Source organism: Corvus cornix, chromosome 5 (assembly GCF_000738735.6).
Source record: "Corvus cornix cornix isolate S_Up_H32 chromosome 5, ASM73873v5, whole genome shotgun sequence".
Taxonomy (NCBI): domain Eukaryota; kingdom Metazoa; phylum Chordata; class Aves; order Passeriformes; family Corvidae; genus Corvus; species Corvus cornix.
Window position 1 is genome coordinate 25,445,854 of NC_046335.1, and position 14,157 is coordinate 25,460,010.

The 14,157-nt window shown below is 39.3% G+C and overlaps 1 protein-coding gene across 1 annotated transcript; it reads left to right on the forward strand.

Annotated features, from left to right (window-relative positions):
* Window positions 1–16: 16 nt before the first annotated feature.
* PPP2R3C (protein phosphatase 2 regulatory subunit B''gamma) lies at window positions 17–13,723 on the forward strand. The gene is made up of 13 exons (XM_039553185.1): window positions 17–124; window positions 831–958; window positions 2,079–2,183; window positions 2,786–2,898; window positions 3,702–3,799; window positions 6,194–6,264; window positions 7,004–7,136; window positions 8,234–8,289; window positions 8,362–8,437; window positions 9,033–9,169; window positions 10,745–10,882; window positions 12,510–12,569; window positions 13,283–13,723. The coding sequence occupies exons 2-13, from the start codon at window positions 866–868 to the stop codon at window positions 13,469–13,471; spliced, it is 1,269 nt and encodes a 422-aa protein (XP_039409119.1). The 5' UTR covers window positions 17–124; window positions 831–865; the 3' UTR covers window positions 13,472–13,723.
* The last annotated feature ends 434 nt before the right edge of the window (window positions 13,724–14,157 follow it).

The following is a 14,157-nucleotide window of genomic DNA, read 5'->3' on the forward strand; positions in this document are numbered from 1 at the left end:
CGTCCGCCATGTTGGGTGCGGGCAGGAAGCGCCGGAGGACGGAGGCGCCTCGCGCAGGGCAGCGCGCGTGCGCGGGGAGATGGACTGGGAGCGGAGGCTGCGGGCCCGCCTGGCCGCGCGCCGCGTGCGTGAGTGCCCCGGGATCGGGAGCGGGCGGGGGAAGCGCCCCGGGGTGCCCGCAGCCACCGGCGGGGCGGAGGCAGGGCCGGCGGGGCCAGCGTCGGCCTCTCCGGTGCTGCCGTAGTTCGCCGTGTCCGGGCTGCCGCAGGGGCCGGGCGGGTTCCGCAGTCGCCCTCCTCAGAAACAAACTGCCATCTCTCAGGGGTCAGTGAGAGGCAGCGGTGAGGAGCTGTGAGGGCTGCGCTGCCCAGCGCCTGCCCCTGCGGCGGCCTTGGCTGGGAGCGGTGTGTTCGCGGTGAGCGCACCCAGAGCTGGCGCAGGTGCGCAGCGGCGTCCCCGGCCCGGCACGGGGAGGCGGTCTGAAGCTGCGGCTCGCCCCTCGCAGCGTCTCAAACAGGGCTGCCACTGAAGCAGGAGCGCTGCTGCTCTGTCAGGCATCCCTATGTAGCTGCTACCGCTGCGTACCTTGCAGTGAATCGGGTGTGAACAGTCATTCAGTGAAAGAGGTGCTGTGTATATACTCAAAATACTTATGTTATGTATTCTTACGTAATTTATATGATTGGTCTGTGCTCCACTGATTTCCACCTAATATTTGTGTTACTAAACCGCACAACCGGATAAGCCTCAGTATTAACTGTATTTTTCAAGCCTCTCGTTACGTTAGAACTCTGGAGTACAACGTGAACATTCTTTTCTGTGTCAATCAGCCAAAAAGAGTGAACAAGAGCTGAAGGATGAAGAAATGGAATTGTTCACAAAATACTACATGGAATGGAAAGGAGGGAAAAAAAGTGACAGTATATCATATGCAAACATACCACGATTTTACTACAGGGTAAGTGAAGTATCCAGATAAACTTTTAATAAGAGGCTATTCTGTGTTGTAAAGAAAGTTGTTGTCACTTACAAGGACCCTGCACCTTCAGAAACTAAAGTAGATTGAAATCTGACTGACGTGGATTGATTAGTCTAATTTGTTGTTTTGTTCAATTGTGAATTTCATTAGTTTTAAATAATTACTGAGAATCTTACCAAAGGCAGTGAAATGGGTTGCTAATCAGCCTGATTGGTAAAGATAGGAAGTTCTCTTTCAGAGGCACTTCATGTTCTAACTAAGTTTTGATGTCTTGGTGTTACACATATCTATCTTCAGGTTCCTATTTAGACATGATGGGATGCTGCCTAATGAAAATGGTGGGTCTTTGGTTTTGCAGACTAAAGATAAATCTGTTGCTTGCATCATCCAGCAGAAATGCTTGGTCTAGCAACCTAATTGTGAGATGAATCAGATTGGGATGGGAGCACATGTTGACATCTTGATATTGCTGGCACTCATCAACTTGACCACTCAGCTTTTGTCAAACCTCTCATGGTCATGTATTCCTTAGGATCTCATGTTTCTGCCAATTAAGTTCTGGAGTACCTATGTTTCAGTTGATTGATATATGTGCAATTCTCCAAATTCTGGTGGTGCTGTACAGTTTGGCACATAAATATTGGCAGAATTTTTACACTAGGTGTTCTTTCATCTTATTTGTTGGCCAAAACACGTCTAGTAGACATTCACACTTTTGAGAATCAGGCCTACCACAAAATACAATGTGCTGCTCTCTCCCAAGTAGAACACAGCAGTAAATGTCTTTTATGTGTGAGCCCTCATATCTAGCATGGGAAAGTGCTTACTAGATGGGTACCTCAGGTATGAGCTACTTAGAGTGTCTTTCGTGTTAACGATGTCCTGCTTTAATTAAATACTTCATTATTGAAATGGTTTGAGACAGTATGCAAGTGATATCCCTTGTAGCAGAAGCAAGTCTGGTAGACTGGCTGTCTTCTGTCACGTAAACAACTTCAATCAGAGCGTATGACTCAAGACTACCTAAGACTACTTGCTGTATGTGTAGTTTTTGAATGCTACCACTGTGCAGAAAATTAAAATGCCACAATGTTTCCAGCTGCCAGCTGAAGATGAAGTCTTGCTTCAGAAATTAAGAGAAGAATCTAGAGCTGTCTTTCTGCAAAGAAAAAGTAGAGAACTGTTGGATAATGAAGAGCTGCAGGTAGAAAATTATTTTCTGTATATCTTGTAATGGCTTCTGAATGGATTTAGATTATCTCCTGTCAGAGTTTGATTATCTCCTGTGCGCCCACAGAATCTTGTGGTAAGATGCTTTGTATTTGGGCACACAGTACTAGGTAAAGCTGAAGTCCTGCATAGCCTTGGGCTGGTAATGCCAGCATGAAGCTTCCTCGTTATGATGTATGTGAGGACTAAATTGATGGCTTCTGGTTTTCCAGCATGTTGCAGTGATTCCCCTGGTGGGCCCAGATGATGAAATAGGTTCTGTTTATGTATCACTGAGAGACACTCCGAAGATGGTTGATTTTATTGCACTGCAAAGACAGAAGTGACCCTAGACTTTTTAGTGTGACCCTAGAAATCCTAGTGAGGGAGAGAGAGTGTGCATGTGTTTAACAGCATGTAAGGCGGTGGAAGTAGTGCATACTCACTTTTCTGGCTGAACTGACTGTGTGTACTGATTAACTGAGAGAGCCTTGCATCAAGCCCACATTTTTGCTGAGTTTCTTAAAACACTGTATCTTAAGTACATTGACATCTCTTTAGAGATACCTTCTTAACCAAATATAAATAACTTTTAAGAATCTATGGTTTCTACTGGACAAACATCAGACATCACCAATGATTGGGGAAGAAGCAATGATCAATTATGAGAACTTCTTGAAAGTTGGTGAAAAAGCTGGACCAAAATGCAAGTAAGGCGTTCTTCTGTTGTATGTGCTCATTTTGACTAAACCTAAGTGCTGCTGTAACTTTCAGTTGCTAAAATAGATGGGAACAGTTTAATGGTGAGAAGAAATCATATCCATGTAGTTACTGATGAACTGGTTGCTTGACATCCTTGCAAAGGTGTACTCTGCATCTCTTGAGGTGACTTTTAACAGAGGTGCATGAAAGAATGGTAGTGCATCCTTTTGACGAAGAACTTTTTATCAGCATTAGCATTTTTATGATGTTAGTGGTCAGCAAATAGCACATTATGTATTTGAACTGGAAGTCATGTCTCTAGTGATATTGCCCAACCTTCCCTAATACCTTCTGATGCAGAATTTTCTACCAGATGTTCTGTGCACAGCATGCAATGAATGGTCTTCTTTGTGCTCCTGTTGGAGATGGCTGTTGTGCACATGGCTTTGTGATTGAGTTTTGGGTAGAAGCAGATTATTTGTCAGTACTGGCAGTTTCTTTTATGAGCATACTGTTGTTGAAGATTGGAAGCTACCAAACATATTGTACTAAAGAGAAATTAAATTGAATAAAAGCTCTCAAAAGTTCTACATCAATGAAGAGTCTCGTGAGCAGAAAAGGTGGCTGCTTTTTATTGAGTTTACTGTTGTTACTTGGTAGGATCCCACTTGATGAGTGTAATGTAGCATATTAACATATTCTGTGTTAAAACATTATTTTACAGGATCTGTAAATTTCAGATACTGTAACTGGATTTGTCAGTGCAGTGTAATCGGATGCATAGAAGTAGCTTTGTGTTTATGTTTTACAGACAATTCTTTACAGCGAAGATCTTTGCTAAATTACTCCATAATGATCCTTATGGGAGAATATCTATCATGCAGTTTTTCAATTATGTCATGCGAAAAGGTTAGTGGATGCTTCTTCTGCTTAGAGAGAAGTTGTTTCATTTTAAGGCTATTTTCAGCCTTATTAGTTACTTGATGTTCCCTTCAGCAGCAGTGAGATCTGCACTTAACTGCAAATGCTGTTTTTCTTGAGGCTTGGGATTTTTTTCTGGTTACTAAAAGGTGGGAGTCCACCATACCTCTAAAATCCACCTCTCCCTGGCCACAGTTATCCTTGATCTGTTTGTTATGTATATTGTCATTCTGATTTCCTTTATTCAGGCAATGTTGTGAAGTGCAAAACAATAAAGTTCCATGGCAGGTGTGGTCTTAACCACTATGATCAGGCAGATAGCTTTGTTTGCTGTTTGTCCTTTTACAGAGTGGTGTTGTCTATGTTTTCTAACTGATTGTCAAATATGTGAGTATGTTTCTGTGCTTGTCACTGTAGCCTTACCATATTTTCAGCTATTTTTTATTATAAATAGCCATTTGGGCTGAAAAATGCCTTTTTAAATTTTTTTTTTTTTTAAATCTGTATTACACGTTGTTTAAAACACTAGGCTGGCTAGCAGAAAGGAGGATTGTGTTATTATCTTTTGCCCCGGCTACTGTGTTCTTAGATCTGCTAGAGCCTTCAAGAGAGGAGAACGGCACCTTTCTCTGAGCAGCTCAGACTGCTTAACTTAAAATCTTGTGGTGCAAGGGATGAGAAATGTGTTGAGCAGGAAATGTGATGTGCAGGTGTGTACAATATGCAAGAAATTAGTCACAGACCCATTTCCAACAACGAGCCCAAAAGCTGCAGGATAGGAGACTTGTGGCAAAGTCTGTTAAAATTGTATGCGTTTCAAAAAGGCCCAACCAGATGGACACAAACAGAGGTTTTTTCAGAGCTTTGTTTCACCCAGAAGTTTTAAGTCTTGTGTATTTAGGATGATGCCTTTTTTCTAAGCAAACAAATATAATAATAATAATAATAGCTGCCACCACCAAATCATTTCATGTGTGATGCATTTACCTTTAAACTTAAGCCAACAAAGAAACAGCCTCACTGTAAAACCTCTGCCATCTGAATGACGCTTAGCCCACCATGAGAAACACTTACCTTGAAGAGTGAATGTTTTGAAGGACAGCTCATATTGCATAAGAGGAACTTTTGAACTGTTTCTTCATAAAATGGGAGTTAAATTTAATGTTGAGTTTGTGAATAATAGTTTTTATGCCTAATCTATTCTCCATCACTGTTCCAGTGCTTTAATAATGGCCTCAAGCACATTGTCCTGTAGATTGTCCAATTAATGTGCTTTCTCATTACAAAATAGACGTTTGTGCAATTCTAATTCTCGTAGCTCAGAAGTGAGGGCAGGATCTTCGGCTGTAGCTGCAGTGTCTGGTGCTGTACAAAGGTGTTGTAGCAATCTATATGTATATGACATTGTACAGCTGTTTAATGCAGTGAAAGTGCACTGCTACACATTTCTAAGTCAGTGAGAGAGAACAAATCCATATGATTCTGTATAGCCAACTGTGTGTGCTTGCAGCCTGGAAAGCCTGGGCTGCATCAAAAGAAGCATGGACAGCAGGTCAAGGGAGATGATTCTTGCCCTCTGCTCTGAGACTTGTGAGACCCCACCAGGAGTCAGCACAGGAAAGATGTGAGCCTCTCCTATGACCACAGGCTGAGAGAGTTGGGGTTGTCCAGCCTGGAGAAGAGAAGGCTGTGGGGGAGCCCTCACTGTGCACTTTCAGTACTTAAAGGGAGTGTATAAATGGAGGGAGAGCAACTTTTACACAGGCATATAGTGATAGAACAAGGGGAAACAGTTTTATATTAAAGAGGAAACATTTTAGAGGAGATGCTAGCAAGAAATACTTTACTCAGAGGGTGGTGAGGCCCTGGAACAGGTTGCCCAGAGAGGTTGTGGATGCACCATCCCTGGAAGTGTTCCAAGGCCAGGTTGGACAGGGCTTTGAGCACTCTGATCTAGTGGGTAGGTAGCACCCCTGCCTATGGTGAGGGAAGGTTGGAACTAGGTGATCTTTAAGGTTGCTTCTAATCCTAGCCATTCTATGATTCTGTGATACACCAAATAAAATGTGGTGTCTGCTCAGCCATTTTTCACATCTAGTTATTATAAGGCAGTCTTGGCAACGGTGCATATTTATATTACAAATAGTATATATTTATAAAGTGTATATTTATAGTATATTGCCAATGACTTTTACAAATTTAGAGACTGAAACAGTGTTTCTAAGCAGTACATGACATGGCTTTGCTTAAATCTCAGAAAAATGGGAAGAGGCACTTAAAATCCAGCTGTGCCTTGCGGCCTCTAGAATAACTTCAAATTTTGGCAAGAACTCAAAAGCCCCACAGGTTTCTTGCATTGTAATTCTGTTTTCTGTTTCACAGTATGGCTTCATCAGACAAGAATAGGTCTCAGTTTATATGATGTGGCAGGACAAGGGTACCTCAGAGAATCAGTAAGTAAATTCTTGATTAACTTAATGTCTCTCTTTAGAATCAAATGGCAGAGCATCAGAAAGATTCCAGGTTTTTTCTAGTCTTGTCTTGTAAAAGCTTGTATCATAACATAGATTTGGAGTGGGCACGTTTGTTGGGATAAATTGCAATTCATGTGCTCAGGAGATTTGGTGGTGAGAGTGGTGCTAGCCTTTCAAATATATGGGTAATTTTCTGAAAAGGGGATTGTATCTATAAAGATTTCATGTCATTAGCACTTTACTAGATTTATTAGGATATGGTAAAAATAACAAATTATTCTTCAGTGAATTATTCTCCTGCTCTAACGGGAGGTAATATTATAAAATAAATACAAATGTCCTAGTTACTGCTCAACTTAAAGAAAAAAGTTTTATTAAAGAGTATTCAGCAGTGGGATAATCCAGTCAGGAGTTATGCATTGATATTTGAAAAAGGTACAGTTGACTGCATTTATATTTACATATAAATATCATGTACTTTGTTAAATTCTGCTTTATTATAGATTGTTTCAGCCCTAGAATTGCAGGTGCATGTATATGATCTGGGATTTCTTGCACAGAGACAGAAGCTTTTTTACCTGCTTTCTTGCTCTTTTCTGCATTGTTTCAGGACTGTTTATTTTTAATAAAATACACTTGAAAGCCAGGGAGGAATATAGCAAAGATGCAACAATAGTGGTGTTTAATGCTTGTTTTCTTTTCTTTCTTAATTCTGCAGGATTTAGAAAACTATATTTTGGAACTCATCCCTACTTTGCCACAACTGGATGGCTTAGAAAAATCTTTTTACTCCTTTTATGTCTGCACAGCAGTTAGAAAGTTCTTCTTCTTTCTGGATCCTCTCAGAACAGGTAAGTCTCTTGAAATGTTTCCACTGAAGCTACTTGTGTTTTCAAAGTAATATGTAGTTGTCTTTGTAGGCTTCTGTTCACCATTGGAGATTCATTTCCACTGAAGACCACAATTCTTTATTGTGGATCTAATAATCTACTTTTGCAGCTAATGAATTTCTGTGAGATATCCATCAGTTGAGGTACTATAGATTTATCTCATAGAAACTGAGAAACAAGATACTGTTTCATCATAATGAGCCATTAGCAGTAGCTAATTTTATAAGTGTTCAGGGTGAATAGAAAACACTGCAACCAACAACACAACTGCTTGTCAGGACCTCCGCAGAGCTGGAGATGGTCAGGAATGGTTGCAGTGATGTGCTTTTCCTGTGATTAAATCTGTGTGCGCTGTGTAGACCCACTAGAAAAGGTCTGCAGTTAGGTATGATAATCCTTGTTACAGGTGCAGCTCCCTTGTATGCCCTCGATTTAAATCGCAAACTGCATGTGTTTTCAAGGTCCAGCTGTGCCCCTTGTAAAGGTCAGAATTGTGTGGGCAGCAGCCTCTGACAGAGGTAATTACAAACGTGTGGAGAGGGTGTGTGGAAGTTACAACGCCATTACTTTGCACAGCGGTGAGCACAGTGTCTGTGCACCAGTCAGAGCTGCACCAGCAGAAGTGCATTCTGCTACCTTAGCTTTGTGTCACATCTGTAGTTTCGAAGATGTAAGAATATCATGTCACTTAGGAGACTGTTATTTCATCAAATGTTTTAAGCATGCTTTCTTTGCGTTTTTTATTTTACATTTTGAGTTGAACACTCACATTTATTTTAATCGAGTTTTCTGGCTTTTAAGGCTTCAGGATAACTCCTGCCTATACCAGGCTAGTTTTGTCCAGTCATTTTAAAAGGTATTTTATTTTATCTCTGAAATTAGAGTCTTATCCTTGATGTTAGATGTGGGTTTTGTTTAGCTTTGGTTTTTTAAAAAGGCTTTTTTTTTCTGCTCCGAATACTTCTTTCTTAAGTAGAACCACTTAAATGAGAATAGTCAAATGGAATAGTCAAATGGCTGAACAACTGTTAAAATGTATTTTCCTTTTCTTGCTACAGGGAAGATAAAGATACAAGATATTTTAGCTTGCAGCTTCCTGGATGATTTACTGGAGGTAAAGGTCTCTAACATATACTGTTGTATTTTAATTTACTCTTTCTGAATTCTAACTTTATGTTTCACTTAGTTAAGGGATGAAGAACTTTCTAAAGAAAGTCAGGAAACAAATTGGTTTTCTGCTCCTTCTGCATTAAGAGTTTATGGTAGGTCCTTTCTATGTCAACACTTCTTTCTTGTATGACTTAGTCACATTATTACTGTATTTTTCCTCTGCTTTTGTCATGTTAAACCCTCCTGCTAACTCGTCTTTTCAAATCCTGTATCCACCCTTCCAGTATATCTTCCTGACTTTCTTCATAGTTTTGGTTCTCTGCTGTTGCTCTTTATCATGGTTTTATAATCAGTCACCTTATTGCACAAGGTACAAGATTCCTGTGTAACCTTCTCTTCTGGCTCTGTTCATGCCTTTGAATTGTCTTTAGCTCTTTTTTCATGCTTACAGCATATTTGTATAAAATAATATGCTCTCAGCCTTCTGCTCCTCTCTCTGTATCCACAGCTATTAACTTAGAGCAGAACTACTAACACCTCATTATGGGAATCCCACTTCCTCTCCCTCCATGTTCTGCACTTATTTCTAATGCTTTATAAATATTATTGTGGATCTAGCATATTCTCACTTAGCTGCATTAATTTTATTATGGATTTGACAAAATTTCAGTGTTTATTTTTCTCGGTTGAAACAGTTCTTTTCTGATAGAGGTATATTATGGCTGGATTTTTTCATCTACTCCCTAGGTCAGTACTTAAACCTTGATAAAGATCACAATGGCATGCTCAGCAAAGAAGAACTGTCCCGATATGGAACAGGGACTCTGACCAACATATTTTTGGATCGTGTCTTTCAAGAATGCTTAACTTATGATGGTGAAATGGTAATCACATATTTTCACTTTGTCCACAGCATAAAAGCTTTGGCTTACTGAGTTGAGAAATGTCTAATAATCAGTATTTTTAAAAGAAAGAGTAGCTTGAGGTAACTTTTGTTTATCATTGTGCACACAAATGACCATGCACCATACTAGAAAGTTAATTTTCTTAAGAGCAAGGTGATTGCTTAAAAATAAATTGCTTGTTTGAAAAAGCAGAGGTGATACAGAATCCAGACAGGCTAGGATAAGGCCACTTGTAGATCCAATTACAAAAGTGCATGTTGAAAAAATGTGTAGATGCAGCAGTACTTTTTAGTTAAATGTAATGCTTTAAAGAGAGCCAAAGACAAGTGGCACACTTGAGATCAGTGCAAGTTAGCTAAGCTGTCTACTTCTTCATGAAGACAGTTGTGTTTTTCATTGTAAGCTTTCCATAGCTGTGAAAAATGAGAAGTCTACCTAATTTAAAAGGAGTTAAAGTAACACCTTATATCTATATTTTTTGAAGGTTTTCTTAATGTTTAGCCACTATTCTTGTCTGCATTCAGATGACTGGAGCGTACAGTGACAAGTTACAAATTCACTATACAGCCCTTTTGCCACTGAGGTCATGAGGGATCCTCTTAGTCGTCCTTTCCTGGACTTGCAGCAGTAGGTTCATCTCTCTTGTGTGGGGGAGACCAGAGCAGGACCCAGTGCCTGGATGTAGTGTAAGCTGTGCTGACTAGAGAAGGATCACTCACCTTCCTCAACTTGCCAGCAAAGCGTTTCCTAATGCAGCTGAGGGTGCTTTCAGCAGCCTTTGCTGCAAGGGCCTGTTTGTTGCAAAGCTGCTTTCTTACTGGTCAGCCCCCAACTCTACAGGTACATGGGGTTATTCCTCCCCAGATACAGGGTTTTGCATTCCCTCTGTTCAGCTTGATGAGGCTCCTGTTAGCCCATTTTTCCAGGCTGTCAAGCTCCCTCTGAATGACAGCACAACTCTCAGATGTTGCAGGTAAATGGGGTTATTAAACACACAGGGCTGTAGGATTTCTGCCCTTGTCACAACTGTATCTTGATTGGGAAACCAAGAATCAGTACTAATGAAAAAGAAAAGTGTGATACTTATTTGTAATCATGACCAATGTTTCTAGCACATGATTTGCCAAACCACTGACTCTGGTCTAAGGATTATATACTTAATTAGCTATTTGGTAACAGCATGCTCGCTGCCGCTAGACATTTAATTTGTGGTAATGAAAACATTTAATGTTTTTTCTTCACTAGTTGGGTATGTTCAGCAGTTTAAAGATATATTAAACATTGTTTAAAAGCATATATATGGCATGTTTAATTTGGATTTATGCTTGGAATGCTATTTTGCCTCTAAAATGGCAGGAGTTCCCATTATCAGCAGTCATTAAAAAGTAACTTTCCTGTGCACATTAGTTGTAGCAGCCATTTTCTATTTCATGTTGTCTTTTTCAGAAAATAGACTGATCCCCTACAATGAAATAGCTGCCAGTTAGAGAGTTCCTGCTTGCAAAATCAATTTAGAAAGAAGACTGTAATAAACATGATTGTATCTACTTCTAGGACTATAAAACCTACCTGGACTTTGTGCTTGCATTAGAAAACAGAAAGGAGCCTGCAGCTCTGCAATATATTTTCAAACTGCTTGATATAGAGAACAAAGGACACCTGAATGTCTTTTCCCTTAATTATTTCTTTAGGGTAAGTCTCTTTATACAAGTAGGCCATTTTCTGTGTTTCTAGTGTTATAGCCTATGTGCTTCTGCATGCAGACCTGCAGGAAATCACTTTAAATTACCAATAGCCACAGGCAGGCTAGTAATGACTTCTAAGAAGATTTAAAATATTTTTTTTAAAAAGACAAAAATTGGAAAGATTTCAAAAGGTATTTTCAGTAGTTTATCTGCAGTTGAAGTTAACTGTTTTGATTTTGGTTAGGAAAAATATTTTCTATTGATTTGGGGTTTTTTTAAATGTGAATTGTCTTAAAATTGCGTGATGATTACCTATTAAGATTTTTTATGATGGTTCTAACTGATTATTGCCCATAGTTTTAATTTCAACTGTAATCCTAAAATTCAGTAAAAGAAAAGAAAATTAAATTTATTGATAGGCCTGTACAGCTGTGGGATTTTTCATTCAGTGCTTTGCTTGCAAAAAGCTTCTTGCATTTTTCATAGTCTGCATTTTTACATGTTGCTTCCAAAATAGATTTAAACTAAGCTTAATTTTTTTTAGTTGCTGTTAAAATTAACTTAAGATTGTAAAATCTTCCTCCAAACTGCGGTTTGTGTGTGATGGGGTTTTTGTTGTTTTGGGTTTTTTTCCTTCTGATTAGTGGTGATTTTGGTTTGGAGAGGGGGCAGGTATTTTGTTGTTTTGTCTTGTTTTTCTAAAAGATACCTGAGATATCTTGTGAAGGGAAGTGCTATGCAGTAAAATTGTATTTTTTGCTGTGGGTGGTTTCAGCTGAGTTGTGAGCTTGATGCTTTATTCATGTACAGGATCCCCTCAGTGATATCTATTCAGACATGGGCAAGCACTCCAAATTTCTTTATGTGGATCTTTGTATTATAACTGTAAAAATAGGTAATGTCATTGTACTTAGCTGTATGCTTAAAGGATGAAGAACAATGTACGTAGTTCATTAGTCATTAAAGCATTCAGGCCTGCTCAAGGCATAATCTTATATCCACCTTATTTCTATATTGTAACAAGTCTCCTTTTGGACAGGGAATGTTCTAAGTTTTCCTTGAAATCAGAACAGTTCCTCTTGACTCTGAATGATTGCTTTTCTGCTAGCATTAAGTGTCAATAGGTCTGCACTTCCAGAGGTTGTGCTGGCAGAACTGTGCTGACAAGGCTGTGCAGCTTATGCTAGTGAAAGAGTTTTGTTCACAGTTACTTGCAGATGCAGGTTTGGTGATGCAGGTGTTTAAAAGAATTAATCTGTCTTTCTGCTGATTGGTCATTTTCCTTCTCTCTTTCCCTAGCCTGTATTTCATACTGTGTCAGAAAATGTAACCTTATAGTTCGAGTGTATGAATATCTTGAGTGCTGAAGGATAATATGCAAATTTCTCAAACACTGGTCATAATGAAAGTGAGATTCATGTCGTACTAATTAAGAACTGTGAACCTAGAGATATATATCATTGATAATGCCGTAGCTCACCCCTGCCTCACCTGTAGAAGAAAAGCAATTGCAAGCTGTACCATGAATGCTTTGTTAGAGGGCAATGCAGCTTAAGATGCAGAAGCATTAAAAAACTTCCATACAGCGCCAGTATAATACTGCACTAGCCATTGCTAACTTCTCTTTTTTTTAGGCTATTCAGGAACAAATGAAAATTCATGGACAAGAACCAGTTTCTTTTCAGGATGTCAAGGTTAGCTTTACCAAATGGAGTACTATGTATAATCGTTGAATAAGCATTTAATGATTTAATTATGTTATGTCATCATTTGTAGGTTGCTGTATACTTACCTGCAGAGTAGTAGAAATAAGCAGACTTGTCCTACTCATAGGTTTGAAAATTCCTTTCTGGTCAGCAGTTGCTCTCCAAAATAACTGATATGTTCTAGTAGTTTCCTTAATAATAGACAAATTACCTGTTAAATACATGTTGCTGTTTCTTACACTTGAAGGTACTTGCTAAGTCCATTTCACAGTTCTGAGGATCATTCCTTGGGGGACAGGGGACCGACTAGTGAATTAAAAAAACAGCCTATAAAACTAAATACTGCCTACTTTATATTTAGCAGTTTTAGTACTTAAAAAAAAAAAAAGTACAGGAGTTTCTGCAAAACTTAGCTCATACAAGTGAACTGAGTTTCATTTTACCACTTTGAGGCTGAAGCCTCCCCACAAAATCAAATTCTTAGTTGAGATGTGGGAGCTGAGGACACTGCTCCGAACTGTAGCAAATCAGTCAGTGTGCTTTGTATTTTCAATGCTTTGGGACTTAACAGCTGCTTTTTGTAAATTGGTGTGGGTGGCACTAGTTAGCCAAAGATCATTCTGTATATGGTATGAAATAGCCATTATTCTGCTCATTAATGTGTGGGGGTTTTTCTCCCAATTTTGACTTGTCTTTCATAGGATGAAATCTTTGATATGGTGAAGCCTAAGGACCCTTACAAAATCTCCCTTCAAGACTTGATCAATAGCAGTCAAGGAGACACTGTTACCAGCATTCTAATTGATCTGAATGGGTTCTGGACATACGAGAACAGAGAGGTCCTTGTGGCAAGCGATAATGACAACACTGCTGATGTTGATGATACATGACTTCGAATGGGAGCAGACTGTACCCATAGAGAGATCTCAATCTGATGGGCCAACTGTTGGAAGCTGGAAGCATTCATTATCTGAATCAATTCCTCCTCCATTTTACTTCTCCCCCTTCCTCCTTTGCCCCCCCGTAAGATACAAAATGCGGTACATACATGAATCACAGAACTAATTTCTGAAACCAAAAAAGCAAGTGTTGTTTAAGAGGCAAAAATCACCTGTTTTTTAAATAAATATTTTTGGACTTTTTTCATGTGTACCAAGCCCTATTCTTATTTAAATACCTTATTCTAAGTGTGAATTTCCCTGAAAGTAAGAATGTGGTTCTTGGTATCTTCAGCACTGGCCTATATCCACTCAGCCATCCCAAGCCTCCCACTCCATTCTGTATGGCTTCCTCTAGTGACAGCACCATTGAACATTCTGTTGTGAAAGCAGTAGTTTTCAGTAAGAAGTAAAGAATTTAGGACTTTTTCTTCTATGCATGACCAGCTTTAAGTGTGTAACAGGAATGATAAGTAAATTAAAAATTAAAATAACTGGACACCTAACTTTTAAGAGGCTCATTAACAGAAATAAAACTGCACTAGCTTTACATCTAGTTAAAAGTAATCCAAACAATCCAAACACCTGTACAGAGGCTTTCAACAAGTTAACCTCCTGTGCAAGTATTTTATGTAATC

What these genes read in the sequence shown, in the direction of transcription:
- PPP2R3C (XM_039553185.1), top strand. Translation starts at nt 866, where the DNA reads ATGGAATTGTTCACAAAATACTACATGGAATGGAAAGGAGGGAAAAAA. An exon ending in TACCACGATTTTACTACAGG is followed by an intron (nt 959 to 2,078) that starts GTAAGTGAAGTA and finishes CAATGTTTCCAG; the next exon opens with CTGCCAGCTGAAGATGAAGT. An exon ending in TCTGGATCCTCTCAGAACAG is followed by an intron (nt 7,137 to 8,233) that starts GTAAGTCTCTTG and finishes TTCTTGCTACAG; the next exon opens with GGAAGATAAAGATACAAGAT.